Source organism: Osmia lignaria, chromosome 2 (genome assembly GCF_051020975.1).
Source record: "Osmia lignaria lignaria isolate PbOS001 chromosome 2, iyOsmLign1, whole genome shotgun sequence".
In the NCBI taxonomy this organism is placed as follows: domain Eukaryota; kingdom Metazoa; phylum Arthropoda; class Insecta; order Hymenoptera; family Megachilidae; genus Osmia; species Osmia lignaria.
The window spans coordinates 6,415,620-6,439,429 of NC_135033.1; the positions used below are offsets into that span (position 1 = coordinate 6,415,620).

A 23,810-nucleotide genomic window follows, 5' to 3' on the forward strand; every position below is an offset into this window, starting at 1 on the left:
ATTCTCATCTGATATTTGCAGCAACAGCTGCATCAAATGAACGATACACAGCGTTCTCTTGCTCTCGCGTTCTATCTGGAAGGTTTGCTTTTCAAACGAGATCTCGACGATAAAATCGAGCTCGATTGCCGTCGAACTTGTAGCATAGGCAGTAGGGCTGGTCGATCGAAAGCGGTAATTATCGATTCGTTCGCGTTCGGTGATCCTTTACCGGAATTCATTAAGCCTCTTTGTTCGCGAGGGGTTCACGGACAGCGTCCGATTCTGAACGATGCCTGGCTGGCTGCGTAAAACCTATGGACCGCGTGGGGAGGTCCGCGGCGAAGGTCGAACGATTTTCTGTAATTAAATATGCTGGGCCCCGCGAGTGGGCGGTAGGCGGTGGGCAGTCGATTTATCGCGAAAACCGCGAGGACGCGATATTAAATTTCAGATAGGAGCTGGTAGTCCCTGCGCAACGGAGGATTACGTTTCAGGACTCGTGTGCCACGTCTACGGTCTCGTATCGATGCTTTTGTTTCGATTCGAAAGGGCTCTCGTAAACCTCGATCGATCGACGTACCCGATTCGACTCGCTCAGATTGAACTTCGAACCTCGACGTGTTTTATCGTCGACGCGTAAGACGATACGTGTTTGTCTCTTGAAAACAATCGGTATTATACTTGTTCCCTTGTACTACATAGTATACCTACCTGTCCATGCTAAATGTTAACTTTTGTTCGTGGAACGTTTGTCTGTATACAGAAATCTACATTTATTTATATTAAAAATATACATTTTCCATTCCAGTGGTTGAATTATTCAAAAATTTCAAAGTTGAAATATTTTTAAATGAATTTTCTGCAAATACCTTCCGTGTTATTTTCATAATGTTACAAAATCTTTATTTTATCGTTCCTCCTACCTAAGAGCCTGTTTATCAACCTCGCCATTGTACTTCACCGTTTGGGTTCAGCAAACCACAGAACGCGTGCTTCTAATCAACACCTACTATATCGCAAGTTGAAAGCAGTAGCCGTAAAGTTAGCGTTTGCCGGCAGCGGTTCAAAGCGTTTACCTACCGCACGATTAATCAGAAACCCGCGTTGTTATTTAGCTTCGTTGAAATGTTGTGTAAAGAACGCGTACACCCAGCGGGTTTCATCGTTTCGCACCCCGGCCGGGGTGTCATAAATTTCTGCTGATTAGGGGCGCAATACAGAGGCTCGTTACGCGTATCGAATCTATCGTTGCCTAAACAACAGTGTTCTCACGAGCCGCGAAGAGTACTCAGCCGCAAAACGCGCGCGATTCGACGCGGTTACGAGAGCACTCGACGCGTTGCTCGCTACTAGACTCTCATTAGCGGTATTCAACAATTATCCACAGAGACGATCTCGAGACGGCTGCCTAGGGTCGATCCCGTAGGTTGGAAAAACGTTCCGTGACAAATCGGACAGATGTCGAGGTCTAGTTAGACCTAGGCCACTTTGTCACCAATCCTCGACTGTCACGATCGATGTTAATCATTGCCGATCGTTGTCGATTCGTCATTCGAAAAATGTAATCGGCACCCTCTGCCAGTCATCTCGAGTGGGATTTCTTTTTATGCTGGAGGGCTAAACAGAGGTCCTTCAACGATGAATGATTTTGGAAAATCATGGGCTGATAAAGAAAGGGGATGTTTTCGGTTGATCTTTTGTAGATTTCAAGAAGGTTTTTAAAATTTGCTACTCTCATTTTATAAAATCTGAAACATATATTTTTTTCTAATTTCGAAATTAGAAACTTTCTTAGACCTAATATTCCAATAATACCCAACTTTGGTTTCCTTCTGTATTAAAAAATGATCACACAAAGTAAACACAACTCGCCACGATTCTGGCCCCTCGTGAACAGCACGAGAGCACGGTATCAAACGACGACAGTCGCGATCGGCAGACTTATCACCGTCGGTGCCCGGTTGCACCCCTGACGAATAATTCTTCGGGCCAAGGCGACCGTTAGCCCCTTCGGCGTCGTACATCGGCGTATCGATTTCAGCCTGGGTCCCGACGAATTATTTCGAGTGATCCGCGGGAAACAGGATCTCGATCGTGCGCGTGTCCTTCGGCGAAACGCTGGCGGTATCCTTCCGCGGGAATGGGCGTAGGCGAATCTTCGATCTCGAAAGCAACTGGAAGTCAAGCGGCGGCCATATGCGCGACCGGCACGACCCCACGGGAACTGCGAGTGCATCGTCGGTATCTCGAATCTACTTTGTGTCCTTCCACGGGCTGCGAGCGGTACAGGTACACCCCGCGATCCATGGGATATACGTTTCAATGATCTACGGCCAGGTCGTGTCGGATCCTCGCTGAAACCGTGCTGCAGATTCCGTGGACTCGCTGAATCCTTTTGCCGATATCCCGGGGATATTCGATTTTTCGAATCGTCGCTGATCGGTGGGCAACAGTTTTTGGGTACAAGATTTTATTATAGATATCTCAGAGCGTTTTCAGACCTTCGACACCGAGAAACTTCTATAAACCATCATCTTAGACAAAAGTATCGTCGGTTCGAATGAAAAATGAAGGGCAAGTGGAACGACTGGTTGTCAGAAGAAGGATGTTTCTCGGGCATCATCGAAACGCGTTTATCGTATTGTGGGCAAACATCTTTTGGCCGGTGAACGAGCTCGTTTTCGAGTGACCATTCACGCAGGACACCTACCCGCAACAGAGGTCCTGTACCAAAGGATCCTTGCTGGGTCACGAGTCCAAAGTGGCTCATGCTGTTCGAACGATCTCGGACGACTAACGACGTTTTGACCGGAATCCCTTTCGGGTTCCCAAAGAAATCCACGCTAGTACGAATCCTATTAGGGCTTGTTAAAGCACCTTTTTTCGTCCCGCTGGCAAACGACGAGCCCCTGTCTGTGCGAAATACTCGTCGAGCCTCGCAAATCGCCGCTGTAACGGATACCATGGCTTACCGACTGCGACTGCGAAACGACACGGGCTTGGAATTTATCGCTTTCCGTTCGTTTTAAGCTTCTGATCTTCTTCGGGGTTAATCCCGCCGTTTGTGTGCCCCGATCTGCGGAAATTCTTGAAGGATACTTGGACGTATTCTGCTAACATTGAAACCAGGGTTGATATTTTCTTCGAATCATGGGATGCTCCAGAATGTTATCCTACCAATTACAAATGAATTTTTATCATTTTTGAATGCGCTAATTACCAAGCTTCAAATTTAAATACTAGTTTCAAGGAAAGGTCAGGGTTTTATTGAAAAGCCGAGAAATTCCAATACTACTTTTATCAGCAATTAAAGTTTCATTCAGCGAATCCTGTCGAACCGTTCCAAAGATCCGCGACGTGGTTTGACGAATTGCACGCTGCTTAGCTTGGCTCGCGATTAATAACGCGATGCGCGCGCGAGTTCACGTTCGGCCGGAGACTTTAACGCCGGGATCGACGATTCCTGAAGCCGCCTCCGGTGCCGGCTGTGAGATCCTCGAAGAGTTTTCGCAGCGAGAAGTCGCTTCTCGTCCCGGTCCGTGTCCCTTTGACCTCGTCGGGACACGTTTTCTACGCTCGTGGGGACCCGCTTAATAATCCGGCCACGGTAATCGATTACCGCGACGACGAACGACGTCGCGGCGCGGCGTTTCACATAAGCGCGTCGGTGTGCAACTCGCGCCAAGCTGTTACGACATTCCGCAGCGCTTTCGATTAACGAGATTGAGTGCCAGTTTTCAGCGCTGCACGCGGATTGGCCCGCGGAATTCAATTAATCCTTCCCGCGTTCCTGAAATCTCGCGAATACCAGCCACGATGCTTGTCGAGTCGCGCTTGCAAACGCTCGAACGTCATAATTCAGCTCCACGGATAGACTGAATTTCAGCGGTTTGTAATCGTCTTGCTACGGGGAGATCGATCGCGCCGCGATCGGAGATCGATGTCGCGATCGCGCGTTCAGACTTGTCGGCGACAACGTGTGCACGATGGAATTGAGAGGTTTCGTGGAAAACGTACTTGTACCGGAAATGTGGTATCAGAGAATGATTCAATTACCTATAATAAATGCAGTAATTGAAAAAGTTTGGATGATTTTTTGATAACGAGTATACTAACGAATTTGGCTCTTCGAAACTTTGCTACCAAACTTCTTTTTATTTTATTATTTTATTGTGAAACATGTCTTGCTATGGTACCCCCGTTATAAAATATATTGCAATGGTATTGTACATCGAGTAATAATCAAAAGAACTCGAAAACGATATTTTCACATTGTGTTTTGTCACACAAGAGACAAACAGAAAAAAAACTTGTCGAATAGAAAAAAGAACGCAACGATGACACTGCTCTCGACCCCAGCTTTCGAGGAGGCCGTTTCACGCGACAAGAGGTGACCGTTCTCCACGCAGAAAGAACGATAAATCTCGTTTCTTTCCGTGTCGATGGGCAGACACCTTCGTGCTCGCTCGAACGAATGAGTTCATATCTTCGGGGGCAGAATCGAGTTCATATTAGCCCCATCTGCCTCCTCGGGAAGGGATTCTGCATGAACGAGCATGCACATAAGGACGAGACAGCGACAGACAAAACGAAGAGGAGCACTAGATCGACGGACGGACGCGTAAATACATCCGGATTAAGTACGGCCAATTGATCACGAATCTGACGTTGCTTACCGCGCCTCTCGTGTTTGCTACACACCGTCGGACATACCGTACAGTTCTTTCACGTAAGCTCTGTCTACTGCCAAAAGCGGATAAATTATTTATGGCGATGAAAACACGTGTAAACGAAATCTCTGGCTGCTCCTCTTTTTTATTGTCATCTCCGTAGAAATACTCTGGGAGAGTTTTAGAGTTGCTTATGAATTGTTGCCATCTCTCAGAAGCTTTGATTATACGATGACATGAGTTGACTAAAAATTGTTTTGAGTCAATGCAAATGAGGTACAATCACAATTGACGTTGAATCACGTAAACCACAACTTTCTTCAGAATTTTTTATTCCAACGAACAGTTCACGATATCTTTCCTGTACTATAGAATCGACGTCGACATCATCGGCTATCTGACTCGTAAAAAAGCCCCAGAACCCGGTCGAACATAGCGGACTTTCTCAGATTCGTAGTCGCTTCTACTTCGGTATTATCTCGATAAAATGAAATCGGTCGTTAAACGAGGAAGCGGGAGAGTCTCGATTCGAGGGAAAAGAGACGGCCACAAAAAGCAGCGGTCTCCGGTAGGATTCATAGAGTCAAGGTGCGGGCAGAGGGGTCAAATATAACGACAAAGACGCGTAGAGAAACGAGAGAGATAGAACGAAGGATCGAGAGCAGGAGAAGAAGCGTTTTACGTTCGAAACCAGTTTCCTATGGTTTAATTTCTACGGGTGGACATCTTCTTTAATTTATGGCGCCGTCCAACCCCGTCCTTCCTGCCCTCCTGCTCTCCCCTTTGAACGCCTTTCGACATTTTATTGGGTCGACCAGTTTCTGTAACTCTTCGGATTCCTCGTGCCTTTGCCTCGAGAAATTTGAACAGGTCGACACAGACCAATTCATTCTGGTTCTTTTCATGGTTCCTCTGATTGCGATTAGATAGTGTTTAATTGCTGCTGCGATTTCGTAAGGTGGATTCGTTCCCAGCGACAAGATCGATACTCGGTATTTGCTTTATCGAATCTGTACGCTAATTGAAGCAGCAACTAAGTAATAGCTGTTTTTATGTCTTGCAAGCCAGCTACTAAATTACATGGGTGCAGAATATTTCCTAAAATATTATTTTCCAATGTATGAAACTCTATTATTTAAAAACTGGAGCGTCTAATTTAATTCGAAACACCATTGTACATTCTTCGTGAATCTGGATCACAATTCCATTCCGTTAATCAATGATTAAAGAAAATAAAGAAGATAAAAAGAAAATTCGCTGCAGGTCTAAAGACGGTCGTTGTTCTATCATAAAAAGACATCATCTCAGAACGGCAGCGATCGTTTCTCAGAGCAAGAAAGCTGGCCCGTTCATCGCAGGCAGCGATCGGTTGTCTGCGGGGACTTGGTCAGCAGAGAGCACGAGGAACGGTCGAGTCGACGGAGAGTGGAGGAGCGTAGGATAGCAGGAAGTGGGGAATCGATGGGTGGCACCTGGGCAGCCGGTTTCCTGGGACTGAACGGCGCGGGATTGGTGGAACGATCAGGCCCAAGAGGGGCCGATTGGCGGGCAGGAGGACAGGCGTGCACCGATGGGCAGGTACAGCTGGCCCCTGCCACTAGGGGAAAATCGGTTCCCGTCGGTTCGCCGTGGCTCTCCTTATGCGCCTTCGATGCAGTCGAACAGGTCGTAGCGATCGCGAAGCGCCAGTCCTCTCCCGTCCATCGACGTGGCCGCACCGTGACTCGTGGATGTTCGAGAGAGACAGACAACAGGCTTGCCTGTATAGAAAAAAATCGTTGAATCGAGGACGGCCAATCGGTGGAGAGAGAGAGAGAAAGAGGAAGAGAGACAAACGAAGGGAATCACGTTGGGACTCGCGTGGATCATCTCGTGGACAGTCGACGGATTTGCATCGAAGAGAACGGTTCTTAGTTGACCTTCGGTCCTTCGATAGGGTCAGATCGGTCGGGAACGGGTTACCAGGTGAACGATTCGTGGACGCGACTGTCGAGGTGGAAACGTGCGCGCAGCGTGCGATGTACCACGCCACGTGACCGACCGCGACAGGACAGAACAATTTTGCGGGCAGTGTGTGTCTCGGGTAGAAGAACGTTCGCGGGAGACGAGCTTGCTCCGTCGAACGGTAACAAACTAAGGTTATGGTGTTTAACGTGTGACAGAGGACTCGGTCGATCCGGAGAAGAAGGTTTTGTTGGTTTTGTGGTGAGCTGAGGACACCGGTTGGGCCCCTCGTGTGGATATCGTCTGACTACGAAGGTGAGTGAATTCCGATACCGCTCGAGATATCGATGATCGCGTGTACTGCGCGGGCGTTAATGTCCCCGACGCGCTCTTCCACGCGTTGACGTCCCCGACGCGCTTCTCCGGGCGTTGATGTCTCCGAGCGTTAAAACTTTCTCGTCTTTAATACAGTGACTTCTTGCATTGCAAATCGAGTGTTCAACGGGTGTATTGTATTCCGTGTCGTAAATTTATTTTTTATACATTCATATGATGTAAAATGCAACTCGTCTCGTATGCAAGTTTATCGCCGGTTTCTGAACGTCGCGCAAAGAAACGACAGGTCTGACACGGAGAAACTATAGGTACAGGTACGAAGGGAGGGGGCGAAAAGGTCCGACTAATGATAGTTATAAAAACTAGAAAATAAATCACTCGCGTTCAGCCGGTAATCACCGGCGTTTCGTCAATCTTACAGTCCATTCACCGCTCCATTTATCCCTCGTAAATTAAAGTCTACATCCAAAGTGGCTGCGTTGCTCGCGATTATACCACGGCGTGAAATTGATAATGCAACCTAATAGCGGCGTAAGCACGCTTTTGACCGTTAAAAATATCCTTTCGACTAGTAAATTTTGATTGGAATATAATTGCGAAACCGTGAGACCGCGTGCGCTAGCCCCGTTTTGCTTTAACAACGGACGCTGTTATCTACATTGAGTTTTACTTCTCGTTTAGTTTTGACAAGTATGGCTTTTAGTGAAACACCAGTTCTTCTCAATCAAGGGGTATTGAACGCTTCTTAAATAACCTTTCCTCTTGCTTTCTTTTCTTAATATCTCCTTTTTGATAGAAGTAGACAAGGATTTTCTGTTAATAAACGAAATAAAAATCATTCTTCGTTAATATAGGTACGTCTAGAAATCCAGTTACAATATTTTCCTATAACGAATTATCTTTCGAGTGTGTTGATTCGACAAAAATTTTACTGTCACACAAAATATACATCATGAACCGCAATTTTTCATCTGTGCACGACCTTTGTCTTCTTTTTTCGCACTTCGAAGTAAGTACATGCCACGAAACCCTCGCGATCGAGTTGGTGCGGTCGGATGGGGTTAGTCGCAAATGAAAACATTATCGTCACCCCTCGCGGCCGCCTGTTGCTATAATATTTGCCTACTGGTAGACAGTACCGTAATTCGGGTCACACAAAGCCCGACACTTTTGTCGGTGGCATAAAAGCGAGCAAGAGTCACCGGCAACGTACACGCACGTGTGCGACCTATCCAAAGAGAGGACGATTCGAGCCGGGTCGAGCGTTACAATTATTATGCATAGCTTGCCCGACCAGCTTCTCCCATGTCAAAATATATTTATTGCCCCCCTCCTTTTTCCTGCCACTTCTTTTTTAACCTGGTTGCGGTGTGTCAGCCACCATTGTCGCCTTTTCATACGGTTATTACCCACTTGTACGTCGAAAGAAGCTTGAAAGCCTTTGAAAATAAGCCTGGTTTTCTCTGTTCGTTACACACAGTGCCCCGTGAGTGTCTCTTCGTTCATTCAAGACTCTCCCATCGAAATTCTACGTTCACGATACGATCTTTGCGAGCGTAAATTGCTCCGCATCGTAATTTCGGCGATTACGCAGTCGAAGAGCTAGTTTTAGGAGAAAGTTAATAAAAAACTGCAGCCATTATGCGCATACACGGCGCGCTTTGAAAACAACCATCTCGTCGGGAGAAAGTGCGAACATAAATAATGGCTAGGTTTCGTGGATGAAGTCCAGGCTTCGATGAACGTCAATTTGAACTTCGAAGGTATCTTTTTTTTTGGAACAATCAACGGTTCTGAGCGGACTAAGAATTGTCGATCTTCATTTGCATATCAACCCTCGTGTAGCTAGGGTCGTGATCTGACTTAACGCCTTTTCGACGTCTCCCTTTCGGGACGGAAATCGTAAACTGTCTCTCGACAAGTACGCGTATTATCTCGTTTTTGCCCTTGGTTGACACGGAGGAACGGTGCTGACGTTATATCCCTCGAATCCGAGCCCTTTCGACCGGGTCACGTCGTATTCGGCTCTCTATCTGGCGAATCTACGCGGACGTTCGCGAAAAACTGATTTCGAGAGGATAATACGTTTAACAGGCAACCTTTATCTCGATAGTACGAGACATGCATTTAACGGTACACAGTGCTGTCCGATCCAGCTGGCCCGTTACTTTTCTAATCTGAACCGATGCACTTTGTCCGTGCCGCGATAATTCGCGAATTACAGGGAATCACACTTCGTGCCGTTTCCTTCCATTTGCATTTTCACCGGAGAAACAACGGAAGGACTTGCTCTTATCGGGTTTTCGGAACGGTCTTGCTAGAAAGCGGCCAGAAATCTACTTCGAGCAGAGTTCGCTTCTCTACTTTGTTTCAAACGCAAAGATAAGGCAGTTTGAAATGGGCAAAACTGCGTTAATACTTTAAATGTCGAGATAAAATCGTATACTCATTTTATTTCCATTAAATCTAGTAAATATACTAATTTGCAATGTTTAGTATTTTTTATCGATCCAACTTTTAAATATTTAAAATACATTCTAAATCCGTGTGAAAATTTCTTGCCACTCAAATGTAAATGTAATAATTATACTAGACCTCGATTCATCTTCTTTCACCGCTATAATCTAAAGCACTGATCTGAATTTTTTCACAGAACTAGCCTTGACATTATACAAAATAGGAGAATATCTTTTATCTTATTCTTCGAGAGCACTCCGAGTGTACGAGCTTCAAAGGTCGGTTCTCTGTGCGATATTGCAACGGCCGTTAGTGTCGCGCGTTTACGATATTGTAAATCAACGGCGGGCCACTTAATCGCTGTATAAAGGGAGATTAAATTGCGGTGGTTCGCGAGTCGCGAGCGCGGACCGCATAGAGTGCCGTTTCGACGGCGGAAAAGCTCGAGCATTAAAATCTTCTGTAGGGCGACCTACGTTCGTACACCGAGTCGACGAGCGTAAATCAGTGGAGCGTGTAATTAAAGCGGGCTTTATGGCGCGGGAATTGTTCGAATACGACTATCTGTTCGCGTGTAAAACGCGGACGGTTGAGACGCGCGATTGGACGCGGAAGATTTGTAACTAGCTTGGAAAATGAACTATGTTGCGATGAAACTTGCGGAACGAATGATCTCGTGCTGTCATGAATCATTGTTATTGTAGAAAATAATTTTCACGCGGCAGAGTAAAATTTTCGCATAGTTCTCTTCACCGTAGTTGAACGGTGTGCACGGCTAGCGGAGGATCATGCGATTCTTTGGCTGACGGCAACTCTTTATTCTGCAAAGCGTCGTGTTTATACGTTGTCACGCACACGCGCTAATCTATGCACCTGGAAGATGCTATTAACGGTTCAACTTGCGTGTTAGTCTTTCCCTCTCCGTTCGTCCCGCTCTTATTTCATCTTTATTCTACCTCTTAGCGAGAGATCTGTAACTGCCACCTCGGGCGAAACAAAGTTTAACATCTGATCGTCCGCGTTATCTCGGGATCTCCTCGATATATATATATTTTTTATTCTATGTTTCTTGTTCCCTGACGCAAATCGCTCGAACGAAGAACCGTGAACATCCTGATGCATTTTGATTGTGCATAGGAAGCAGCTGCGATATCGAATGAACTTCAATTTGTCTTCCAGCTCATTTACATATAACTGCTTCGAACGTTTCCTGAATGCACACCTTTGACACTGGAAGAACCTTGTGTTACAATTTAGAATCTTCTCGAAGTCCTTCGTTTTCATGTTTATCGACTTTTAATATAACTTCGCAAATAAACTTTGCATAATTATCGGAGAGGCCGGAAATAATTAGTCTTAAAATAGAAATTATTCATTTTTTCAAACTCGAAATTATCCGAATAAACTCTTCGATAGACTCGTGTTACACTAGTAACCTTTTCGATTTTCCATTCGATCCCAAGCATAACGAATTCCGCGAACACCATCCCGGAAGAGTGTTCCCACAAGTGGCAAGGGTTACCGTTGCACGTTCACGAGTAAGCTCGAGTGGTTGAGGAAAATCGAGCGTAAAGATCAAGAGAGAGAAAGAGAGTAGGGCAGAGAAGACGGTGTTAAAAATTGGATCGGTCACGGGCCGAGGAGACGAACAATGTCCTGGTCGGTGCGTCGCCGGAGCCTCCTTCACGAGCAAGCCAGGCAGGCACGAGGTTACGCGGCGAGGAGAACGAGCGGTTTCCTCTTCCTCGGGTCTAAACTGTCGCGATAAATGATCCCACGGAAGGTTATTAATTGTCTTTGACTCCCAACCGGGCGCTTTGTGGATCGCGAAAACATATTAACCGAAAAGGAGCTGCCGTTTCCCCTGCCATATGCTTCGAACCATTCTCAGTATGCGTTTAAATGTGTGTATGCGTGACACGTTGTGGATTCGAGCGTCTGGCAGCGCTGTACACAACGATCTTGAGCGTCATTTTTCAAGGGCCCGATCGACGTGCCAGCCAGGCGCGGCCATCATCCATCAAAGCGATCGTTAAAAACGCATCCCGGCCGATACAAATTGCGCGACCTGTAGTCTGGCCGCATTTCTCAACAGCCACTCCAGTTTCCCTCTTGAACTGATTTCCCTGGACGCGTCCCTGGATCGTGGACAACCTGCGGTGACTGGCAATCAGAGCCGTTCTTCTGGCTCTCGGAACGCTTTTCAGACCCCATGGAGGTAGATCCATCTCAAAGGAATTCGCTAGTAAAAGGAATTCGTAAGCTGAATCCCTTAGCTGGAATTTTAATTATCAGCCGATTCTGGAAGTAATAGATAGTAACATTTCTTAACCATGTTTGGTTAAACACATCATTACTTTCTGAATGACTTAATAGTAAAAATCATAGCAATTAAAATACGGATACGTTTTAGAAGTTAGAAAATTCTAATCTTTCGCGATTCATTTGACGAGGCTTGATTGCGATATGATTGCTAAATTGAAATCGAAATTTTTGCAACTTTCTCAGTTCTTTATCTACCTTCCGTGTTCCTCTACAATACCTTCTTCTCCAGAGGTTTAATTTACTTTCTTTTAATGTGCCTTAATTGAAATATGATTGCAAGATTCCGTGAATCCGTATATCTAACTAGCGTTAAACGAGGATGGTATATTAAAGTTAAAAATTTTTGAAAGTTTGCTATACTAAGAATTCTTCTTCACCTTTCTACGGTTTCTCGCTAGAAAACACTAAATGGTGTTGAAGAGAAGTTTTACCTTTTAGCATCCATACTTTCCTTTTCTCTGAAAGACCAGCATAACCAGCGATCGAGCTCGAAGCTCGCGTTAACTCGCTCCGCAGGGTAATTGGAATCGTATCGAACTGCCCTCGCGGTCCGTTCCTCGTCCCTAATTGGCGATAAACGGACGTAATCGTTGGTATATTCGAACCGTTGCTCATGGCCGAGCATGGTCGCGCGAGCAACGATAAGATCGCGACCGGTGGCCGGTGAGTTTCGCGCGAGAAACTTACTTGACGCGCGGCGTTATACGACCCGCTGATATATCGACTCGTTCTTTCGAGCAGACTCATTAACTCATTAACTTAGCGAGAAAAATGGCCGGCCGTATATCAAGCGGCGGCCGGTAATCAAGCGGTCATTCTTAACGCGGTCATAAATTCGCAAATTAATATAACCGTCAATTAATTAAATCAAGCTCGCCGCGATTTCTCTGGCTACGGTCGCCGTAGAATTGTAACAATTGCCGTTCGCGGACTCTGTCAACCGAGTAATTGCAGTTAACGCGCTCGTGAATCGGACCCGGGAAACTCGTTTGCTCGGTTGGCTCGCGGCGGAAACTCCATCGGACCGGGATCATTCGAACCGTTTAATTGGACGATTATCTCTTACACGCTTTTCGTTCCTCGCTTTTTGCCCTATTCCACTCCCGTCTCTGACAGGTGAAATTAATTTCGAGGAAACGGTATAGTTATTCTAGGCGAATCGGCTCATGCTACACCTTTGATGATCGTGATTGTGGGTTTTGAAAGCCGATCGCAGAGGTGCCGATAATTGTCCGCTTTGATTGCTCTTCTTCGCTTTGAAACTTCAAAGGAATTCCGATTCCCATTGATTTCACTCATTATTTCATATTATCGAGCCGCATTGGTGATACAATTTACCTGCAATTCCGAAAATTTAATTGCCAAATTCTTGTTCAACGTGTATTTTTGATAACAATCTTTTCTTGGTAATGATAGTACCTCTGAATTACAGTGCGATCATTTTATCGTGACTTATGATAGATAGATTGACTGGGATAGGTCGACGTATCTCCTGATATTTCCATCTTCTCTATTAGACGGTACAAATACGATTTTGCAACGACTACATTATTTTCTTGATAAATATCGCAAGGAACAGCGTGGCATAAATGGATCTTGTCGGCTGACATGTTTGTTCTACTGTCATTCGCGACAGATTAATTAATCGAATATGAAACTACTATTTTACATAGCTCACAATACAACAGTTATTGTTTTTAAGCTGCTCGTAACCTACGCAGAACTAAAAAAACTTCAATAGCCATATAACGAACAGAACTTTCCGGTAGACCTAGTTGATTGAACAAACTTGTGTCGTACATTTTGCTCAACAAACTAGTTTTCGACGTAGAAATAAGATTACGTCAGATAATTGTATAGTTGGTTTAACTTATCTTCTAATCTCTATTTAACACTTCGCTGACCGAGACTAATGATCAAACTTCGATACATTGATCACGGTAAAAAAAGTCTATCGAATGTTTGAACCTTTTAATTGAATACCAATAAATAAGTTGGCTATTGTTTAATTAACTCGCTTTATTTAACAATCAAGAACAAAAATTCGACTTTGCATTTCTCTGGGGTTTCAAATAAATTCAATCTTTAAATTATTTAAATGAAAATAAAATTTATTAAAACTGTACAATCTAATAAACTTCTCAACATTATTTATATTTCTTTAATTACTTTACTTACATAATTATCAAAATATTGCCTCAATAATGAATTTTCAAGGAAGCTTCGTAAACTAAAATTTATATATAACAGAAAAATTGTGTATCGGGTCGGAAGTGTTAAATATTCATAGTTCCTCTAGTTCAGAGGTCCAATTCAAAGAATCTCCAAATCTATCATCATCAGCCGTCATATGTAGCTTCCAGTTTCACCCTGGTGTCCCCATCCGGTAGAAGAGTGCGTAAGAAGTCGCTTAAGAAAAGAAAGGGTTGCTCGTCGCCTCGGTGTGAAAGGACAATGGCGAGAGCAGACGGGCAGGGATCTTTGAAAATAAAAAAAACTCTCATAAAAGGGATTAAACGTCGCACGGGACTCGAGTTTAATGGCGCGTAAAGGTTCGACGAGCCCCTTGGATACGTGGAACTCGCGTGGTATGGGGACGAGTCGAATGATGACAGAAGGGTTGCCTGCTCCCCTGACCTCTGTTCTCCCCTCCGGTGTTCGTTGCCGTTCTCCGGTGCACGCTCGAGCAGTCGAGGCGGTCTCTGTAAGCTGATATTTGGAGCAGGTCGATCGACTTCATTAACGAGCGAGTGCCGGGCAAATATTGACTCTGGCCCGTGGAAACTGGGGTACTAGGTGCACGCGCGTACACACCAGGCGGTTCGTTCCTCTTTCATCTTGGACGAACGCTTTTTATCCGCCCTGGGCCAATGAGACATCGATGAACAGATTATAGACTCGGGTCTTGTTGCTCCTCTACAGCCTGCACGCTTGGCCCTCGGCTCTTCTTCGGATATTTTTGCATATCAGTGCGAAGGGACGCTTCTCAGCTGGTTTATCTGATTCTTCGTGCTCGTGATAAGCGTCTCGTTCGAAACGGAACTCGCTACCGCCTGATCTTCCCAACCTCTGGAATTCGGTTACCGGTAAAAGATATTCTGGGATGAAACGATGCTTTTGGAATTTCTACAACCCCGATGAAACACTTTAATAATTGACGTTGTTTTTAATTACAGCTATAATTGCCATCATTTTCGCGAATTTTCTGAGACACTTTAGGGCAGTGAAAGATCGATCTATCGGTGCGAGGCAGACCAGCCTTGGCCCGAATTAACCTTCATGGGATAGCGTCGATATCGATCGTCGCAGACGCGTGTAGATCCTTTGTAAAATCAATAGGCTCGGCTACTTAAATGGTACCGTTCGCTGCTTATGGCCACGGATACGGTTACGAAGGTTGAATCGATGCGCTCCGTGATTTACTGTTTATCGCGGGAGCACTGTTAATCAACGTCGGGCTGCGTGCACGGCCGATCTAGCTTCGAATATTCTTCGCGTGGTCGCGCATCGATGGAAACAACGTCCCGATATTAGCTCCGCGCCCCGTTTTTGCACCGCTTAACCTTTCCCTCATCGAGATCCTCGTTCACCGGCCACGCTGCTGCGAGCGGAAACCTCCGCACCGCTCGAGCATTCTCACGCGGCTCTACGATTTGCTTCTGGTACGTTTACGATCCAATAATACAACCAGTAATATTCGAATAATTAAGCTAGATTAACTAAGCGAATTAACCGAGGTAAAATAGTCAGAGTTTCAGTATGTCTGACCATACTTGTCCATTTCTACTGCGGCAGTCAACGACTGGTATCACGATTTTAATATAATTAAATCTATCCTAATATCACAAATCTTTTCTAAATTCGATCCTAACAACATCTTTGTATGTAAATTCATTTCAAACTTGATATTTTTCACTTGAATCCATCCTAATATCACCAATCTTTATTAAGACCTATTGGAATATCTATGTTTATTAAATTCATTTTGAACTTAGCCTTCTTATTTAAGTGGAAGAATTTTTCTTACAATAGTAATGCAAGGTAGAGTAGGAAAAATTCAAATTGAAAAAATGAAACAATTTTCATAAAAGTGTGTCGTACTTCACACTGACCTACTCTACTGTGAAAGGTAACATTAATTTGTTACATAATCGAATAAAAAATCATCTGGTTAGAGGGCAGAAAATCCGAGAGGAAACGGGGCGAGTAGGTCATTGTCGTGGGCACGGTGGAAAAAAGAAAAGGAACGAGGAAGAAAAAGGTAAAAAAGTAACTATACTCGAAGTCCGTTTCTCCGCGGAGAAAAGAGAGGATGGTCTCGGCTCATCAGCAAGAGGAATGAAAGAAAGAGCGGGCGTCAAACAACTGCGTCGAGAAAAAACTTGGAAACCTTAACGAACCTGCGAGTCGACTTCTCTTTTACTCTCTCCGTCTGCCGTTCCCTCTGGCTCGTCTTCTGCCATTTCTCTGTCCCTCGGTCTCTCGGTTAATACGAGAGGCTACCGTTTGCGGGTGCCAGCTCGTTTCCATTGGAAGAACAATTGCAAAGGGACGATTAGAAGGGCCGAGTGTCGCGGCTTGACTCTAATTACAGTCGCTTTGAATTCTCGTTCAGACACTCGCGATCCTTGTAAAAACTCGTCTTTGTAGAGATTACCATTCTTTTCGAAGGATCGTCATTACGATTCAAAGCCTTTCTTCTGTTCTTCGTACTGTTTGAAAAATACAGCGATATTTGTAGCAGTTCGCAATGTTGCGACTTCTGAAAGGGTTGCAAAGTGTTTCCCGAAGAATTCTTAACGTTATTTTTATTAAAAATTTTGTTACGTCAAATTCTTTCAAATTTTTCTATCGTACAAGGATAATTAAAATCGTACTTGAAAGCCGACAGACGAAGGACTGTAATTACTGAATATAACGAACGGCCGAACCTACTTTGTGGAAACTTGAATTCAACGTAAACAGTGATTACTCGATTGCGGCTGAATTTTAACCAGAAGCTTCAATTATGTAATTAAATATCCTTTTCGGTTCGAGCAGAATTCGATTGAAAAACGCTCGGTTCTGCGCAAGGTCCGAGCCGGCCATCTTTGGCCAGATAAACGTAGGCGACATTAGAGGAAGCCAGGTGCGCTCGAGGTCCCTCGGAGCTTCCCTTATCGGATCATCTATGGTCTAATTTTATTCCAGTTTACCCGACCATCGCCCTGACACCACGACCTACGACAGATGCCTTTTACCGAGATACCACTGATTTATGACGCTGAGGACAGAGAAAACTTCGCCTTGATTCAACAGGGATAAGCTGACTATCCCTTCGATCCATTCTTTGGCAAATCATGTTGGGTTACTATGAACCCTTTAGATATTTGGCCAAAAATAGAAAACCAATAGCAAGAATTGTGGATGTTGAATTATTATTTGTCTTTGAAGCATCAAAATAAATAATAATTACAGAAGCAACACCGTAAAGGGACGATTAATTAACCCTTTGAGGACGGAGCATTCTTAAGCTCGCAGACAATTAATTTAAAGAAGTAACGCCTATATTATAAATCTTTACTGTCAACAGTTGAATATAATGCAATATACGGAATTATAAATTACTATAACAATTATGTTTGGATCCACATTCCTCGATTGTTCGCAAAGGGTTAACACGTTAATAAAAAGAGAATCATGTATATCCTATGTTTTCATGGCATACAGAATCAATAGAGAAAATAATTGGTTGTTGTGAACTGCACTCGAAGCAATGTCAAAGATCACGTCGACGAGAGCAATGCGAGAATACGATGAGGATGGAAGAAAATCGATCGTCGAGAGTGGTTGCACGACGAACGCCTGAAGCATTAGCGCAGGATGAATCGTGTCAGGGGCGATAATGGTCGTAAAGAAAGCAGGAGAATAATTTTTCAAGCTCCTCTTCCCGGTAATCCAAATAGCGTTCGAACGTCCGTAAGATATTGTGAGAGGAATAAAAATCGAAACGAACGTGGAGAACCGGTTCGTCACCGCCTACCCTTGAACGCCAGTCCCGTTTCTTATCTTGCCAAGGATGAATCGGGCTAAACTGACCCACCAATTATCCTTCGAATAACGCTATTTCTATAATTGCAGATGAACCAACAGTGCAAGGTCTGCGGCGAACCGGCGGCTGGTTTTCATTTCGGAGCGTTCACGTGCGAGGGTTGCAAGGTAAGGATCTATTTAATTAATTTTTTCTGAAACACTTTAATCGGTTGATTGTTGATGACAAAAGATAGAATGTATCATGCTGGCAACTATTTTTGCGGCCTTCGTATTTTTAATAACTGCACTATTCTGTGTAAAGGGGGATGCAAACAATTATATTTTTATAGTAAAATTTTTAATCAGAGTCAGAAATTTAATTGCTAATTTATTATTTTCTCACAGAGTTAACTTTGTCGCGTGCTTCGTATTAATTTAAAAAATCCCAATAACAATATTAAAATTTTCCAAAATGGTCAAAAAATGTGCGCATACAAACAGACATATGGTGTCGTGTAATTAGAGAATAAAAGTAATTTGAGTGTAATGAGACAATCGCGACACAGGCATCCACTCGTTGAAATCAGCGACCGTAGATCGAAGCAGCTGCGATCTACGCTTTTCAATATTACCTCAGAGACGAGGCACCTTGTCGTATCCACTCTAGTTTAGAACAGGGGGGACGTTTAATAAGCCGTGCCGAATCGCGAAAAGGAACAACAGGCACGTATACGTCGAGCTATCGACGAAGAAGGTGAGAAAGTCCGATCCCGATAGACGCGAGAGCGGGATGTTCGATGAAAAAACGTTCGGCCGTCTCGAATCCGTAAGTGGTCGAGAGAATCGAGCGCGTCGAATCGATTATCTCAGATCGTCTTCCTTCGGGAACGGTTCCACGGGAGACGCGATTGTTTCAGAAACCATGACACACGATACGGACCAATCACGTTTCCCTATTATACTTTGGAATCGATAATCAAACGCTTCGTTTCTTTTTCCATCGTTTCGATAATTAATTTAATGTGTAACGCTCGATGGCGCCGTTAAGAGATTGAAAAAAACCCTAATGCGCTTGAGAGATCGAGGCAGTTAGCCCATAACGACACTATTAGGGTATGCAAATTAGATTATAACGATAGGAAAAAGAAGGAAACGAAGGAACGACGACACGACGCTATTAAAATATCTCAACTTCCACTCGAGCAGCAATCGGAATACTCAAAAAACATTTTTGTTCGTCATTAGTAAACAGCGAAAGTAACGAAGTGGTTCGACCGGCATCGAGTAACTTTTGAGAAATTCTTCTTTCGTTCGAAGGCTCAGGTGGTGACATCGAAGCCGTCAAGCGTTCTCGCTCAAAGTCTCCCGGCAATCGTAGCATCGATCTTGAGCCGTATTTCACGAGCGGTAAGCGGACTCGTCCGAAACCCAGATCTAACCCTCGAAATCGCAAAAATCCTCCCCCTCGTACGGTCGTACGACAAGCGGGTACGTTCAGTTGTCAGGTAGCCGCGGGATGCAGCAAAGCGGGATACCGCGCGCTTTCATCGCGATGTCCTTCGTGGGTAACCGTGTGCGCCGGCAGCGATCGATAAGGACGGAAATAATATTCAATCGGCGGATTCCGCGACGCACGTGCTCGCGGGAACGCGAACGACAAGACGACCGACCGAGTCTCGTTAGAGGTACGAGGCCGTAGGGTGTTGACCCTTGCTCTTGTCTCTCGTCCCACTAATGTGGTGCACCGTGGAATATCGGTACCGCATACTAAGTGACCCATCCGATAGTAATTGGACCTCATTAAGGCAACAACAGGCCACGGCTGTCCTCTGTTTCCTAGCGGCGCACCGCGCCGGTTGTGCGTTCCCTTCCCTTTACCGAAGACCGAGCCAACAGATAACGCGTTTTAGGTAAATTAGACACTCTCTCTCTACGGGACTAGGATCGAACAGAGCTGCGGGAAAATACGGCCACCGCGCGATACGGATTTATGTGTGGATCCCTATCGTTGCTTACCTTCGAAAGCGGCCTCGTCTCCACGATCGGCATTTTCTCCTCGTTTTCTCTATGTATGCGTCGAGTGCTTGTAGGTGAACCCCTTTAACGGAGATCCATTGCGCTCCGTTTCGTCTTGGATACATTTACGATAAGCACTCGACGTTTACGTGTTTATTAACGCTTTCTTGATCGAGCGAAGCATGAAATTGGAGTGTCTAGCTGGTAAGATCGGTCTTACAACATTCTTTGATCTTTACGTCAGTTAATGAATCCATCGAATTCTTTCAAATCTCTCTGATCTAATTTCTAATTTTTTATATTCAAGATGGTACCGTCAATTTTGAGATACTCTTCTTGAATTTCGAACGATCCCACGATGATTCAGAGAAGTTTCTACTCTGATTTTTCCATAACGAGCGAGTTACCGTTAGCGAATCTGTTTTTTCTTGCTCCTGATCCAGCATCCATCAAACGGTTCGTACCCTGGAGCGAGGCAAACCCTGGCTCGATTGGCGCGCGAAAATTTCTCATACGAATTGAATGTTTAATTAATGATCACGGATCGCCGACGCGGGATCGCAATGAAAGACGATACGCCGGGCCGGGGAATTAATATTATCATCGTGCCGTGGTACGTTGGTCGCTGGCGTAACCGTGTATATACCATCGTACCTCGAGAGAGCCCGGAACGTTGCTCTCACGGCGTTTTCGATGTTATCGCGGGATATATAACGGCGCCATCGGGCCCTGATATCGAGAGCCGCACGAAAGTCCAGAGGTGAGAATTAAAGGCATTCGACTTGGCGACCGCTCTTTCGCATACGATTCTAAGCGCCTCGAAGATTGTCCGATTCTTTTATTCTTCTTGGAGACTTCGTCGAAGGCAACCAGTCGAAACGAGATTTGTTTTTTTCAAAGACATCTTTGAATTCAACTGTTATTAAAAACAGCGGATTATTAATTGGAAATTTAATTGCTATGGATTTCACAATTCACAATTAAAAGGTTACATAAAATATAAATACTTTGTGCCAAATTTTGGTTACCTTTACGGGAATAAAAATGGGCGGTTCGTTGTGGTTTTGTAAGCAAAAACAATCGAGTGAAAGTAGAAGTTTCTAATTTATACTTTGTTTCGACTTTGAATCAAGGGTACATTCTCACGGAGTTAGGGCCTCGTTGAGTAGGGAAGGGAAAGAGAAAGAGACTCGGAGGTTCGGGAAATATTTGAAATAATTTACCAGTCCGCGCATTACGGGAGCGAGCTGAGAAACGAGGGACACTCATTAGCATACTAACGACTGCCTCGAATTCCCCGCGTTACATCGGAGAAGAGCACTACCTCTCCCTCTTGTCCGCCTTCTTCGTTCGGACTTCTTCCATTTTTGGTTGCACCGCGTCCTACGGATGTACGTGAAAGACAACGTATGATCCCGTTCTCATGCTCGACAGTAGAGACCGATTGATAATCCAAGAAAATGAAAATTTTCCTCCTGTACAGAGAATGTTCCGCATTTTAAACATAAATAGCGTCGAGGCAGTAATATTCGTAATTAAAATGTTCCCCTTCGAAACAGAGTAAATTAAAATTCCAATATTTCTAATAATTCCATGCTCTATTTATGTGAAAAATATTAAATAAGATGATACCATCGAGCTCTACCAAGAGAAACCAAAGAATTCCACGAAGAGGTGAGTCCAAGGTCTCCTAAAATCTCCACAAATAGAATCCGAGCAGACTCTAATCCATTGGTCGAGTTCTGCCGTCCAGTTTAGCGGCTCGTGGTATCGTGTGGCGTTCGAATACCACGTTCGTTTGAAAATAAAAATAAAGGTAAAAAGGAGGAACGTCTCTCGGTCAGCCGAAGGCCGATCGAGCGGATCCAGAGTGCAGCCTGCTGGGCGTTCGCGTATGAATATTAACGCGCGGGTGACCTGGCCCCGGCCCCGGCCCCACAGCCCCGGGTCCCTGCTGCACCAATTTGCAAGCCTCGACACGCTCGTTAGCGTGTGTGTCGTTAGCTGGAAGGGGAGGAGAATTCGGGGATATTCGCGACGCGTTGCGATGCAAATCCGACCCGGAGGACCATTGTTTCGCGACGATTATGCGCGACCGACATCGCGAAAAACTTTTCGTCGCCTTGCCTTGCACCGCCGAGAAGAGGCGAGTGATTCACGCGAGGATCATTTGCGTTATTCATCGAGAGACAAGCGATTTCGAGGAGAAACGACGCTTCTTTTCGCCGCGTCGAGTCGACCCCTTTTCATTCGAACCGTGTCGAGAATGGCCTCAGCCTGGAATCCGAGGCACTTCCGGTGGAAGGATCCGAAAAGGCACTTAGCTGACACGAGTGGCGGATTTTCCGGCCGGACGAGCTCGCTTACAACAGGACAACGTCATTTAGCGCTGTTACACGCTTTTATAAAAGAAGATAAAAAACTGACTACTTTTACATTTCCACGAGGAAACTATTCCTTTTTTCTTGCGGTTCCATTTGAAGCAAGATTATGGGGCTTTTGATCTTAAACAAATAGAGAAAATTTTCTCAGAAGAATTTTCAAAAAGGAAAGCTGATTTAAGCTTTCGCGAGGAATTGGACGGAAGAGAAAAGGAATCAATTGGCGTGCGCGTTGTCGGCAATTCATTTGGCCGCGGCGGTTGTTTCGCAAACGCGTCGACGATACAATTGCAAAGACTCGACGCGGGTAACATCGAAAGTCCCGGCGTTCCAGCCTTTGCGTAACCGTGCTCCGAGTTGGCGCGGAATCGTTACGATTTGCGACGCGAGCGGAACGAAAGGAACGACCGATTCTCAACGGTCGCGGTTGCTCGGATAAAATACGGGACGTGACAGTTCTGTCTAAGGGACTCGAGTCGAGTCGATATATTCTGTCGCCGATGTAGGTACTGGACATTCCGAGCGAATCAATATAAAAGCAGCGAAACGGTGGGGCAAGAAAACTAACCGGTCGACTAATCTGTCGATCGTGACGGGAAACGCTAATCGCTCCTCGCGAAATCCACGGCTGCCAAGGAAATCGACCGACTAAACGGTTTCCCTGAACGGTTTCTGGTGCTGTGCCATATCGCTCTGGCAACCGTCTCGTTTCAACTCGCTGTCGCTTTTATTTCGTTCCTCGTCGCTGTCCGAACGAAGAAGAAGCCTTCTACTAGTATTTGCGTGAACGCGTGCACGCGTTGCATAAATCCTTCTGGTAATCCACTTCATCGTGACGTAACGATCTTGCTTCGATACGTTTCTATGTACTTCGGCGTTTTCTAACGCGGGCCAACAGACTCGGACTCGAGCTCTTGCATAAGAATATCTTCAACGAGAATCCAAATGCGATACGTGTCTGTCTATCGCTCTTTTTCTTCCTTTCGATATTCTTTAATCGTCGAGTTTGTCAATATTAAATTAGATATTTTATATTCGTACACTAATATTCATGGAATTATGTCTGGAAGTTGAAGCAAAATTGCTAATTTTTTAATTATATTCAATATCTTATGGAGTAGATAAAGATAATGTGTATAAAATGTTAAGCATCGAACGCACGAAATTGATCACCGTCAATTATAGAACTTCTGAAAGCTCGTTCACCTTAGCAACAAACGTTCCGCTATCTCTACCCTGTCGACACCAAAACGCCGAGCGAAGATTCACGGCCGGAGGTATCGATGGCCTGTTAAATCGACCTCTCGAACTCGCCTTGAAATCGAACGCAGGTGACACGGGAACTCTCCGGTGACCTCGAGTTCCTTCGTGTACGCGCACGCTCACGCTGTCCGACGAGTGCCGTAAACTCGATTATACAGGCAATCTTCGCGGATATCTTTGCCGGCACAATTAGCTCTCTCATAAAGCGACTTAAGCTCGGGCAATAAGGTGGCGCGTGTTAACACACGCGAAGAATCCGAGTGCAGTCCTCTTCCGCCTGCATCGTCGCGTCGTTCTTTTACGCGGCTTCCTCTTCGCCGAGCTACGAGGCGATTCGGTTGGCAACTTCTGCTTAACTGCCGCTATTACGTCGCCTAATTGCCGGCCATTTAAATACCGCCGTTGCAAATAGATCCTTCTTGAT

General features: G+C 45.0%; 1 protein-coding gene across 2 annotated transcripts in view; it reads left to right on the forward strand.

Annotated features, from left to right (window-relative positions):
* The window catches only part of LOC117605794 (uncharacterized), an 84,905-nt gene that overhangs the window by 48,106 nt on the left and 12,989 nt on the right, over positions 1-23,810 (forward strand). Inside the window, exons 1-2 of one of the 2 annotated variants that reach the window (XM_034327514.2) lie at positions 6,303-6,911; positions 17,835-17,912. In XM_034327514.2, the coding sequence (XP_034183405.2) occupies positions 17,835-17,912 (78 nt within the window). In that variant the 5' untranslated portion in view covers positions 6,303-6,911. Of the gene's footprint in view, positions 1-6,302; positions 6,912-17,834; positions 17,913-23,810 lie in introns of those variants that run through there. The other variant, XM_034327513.2, reaches the window with a different exon arrangement.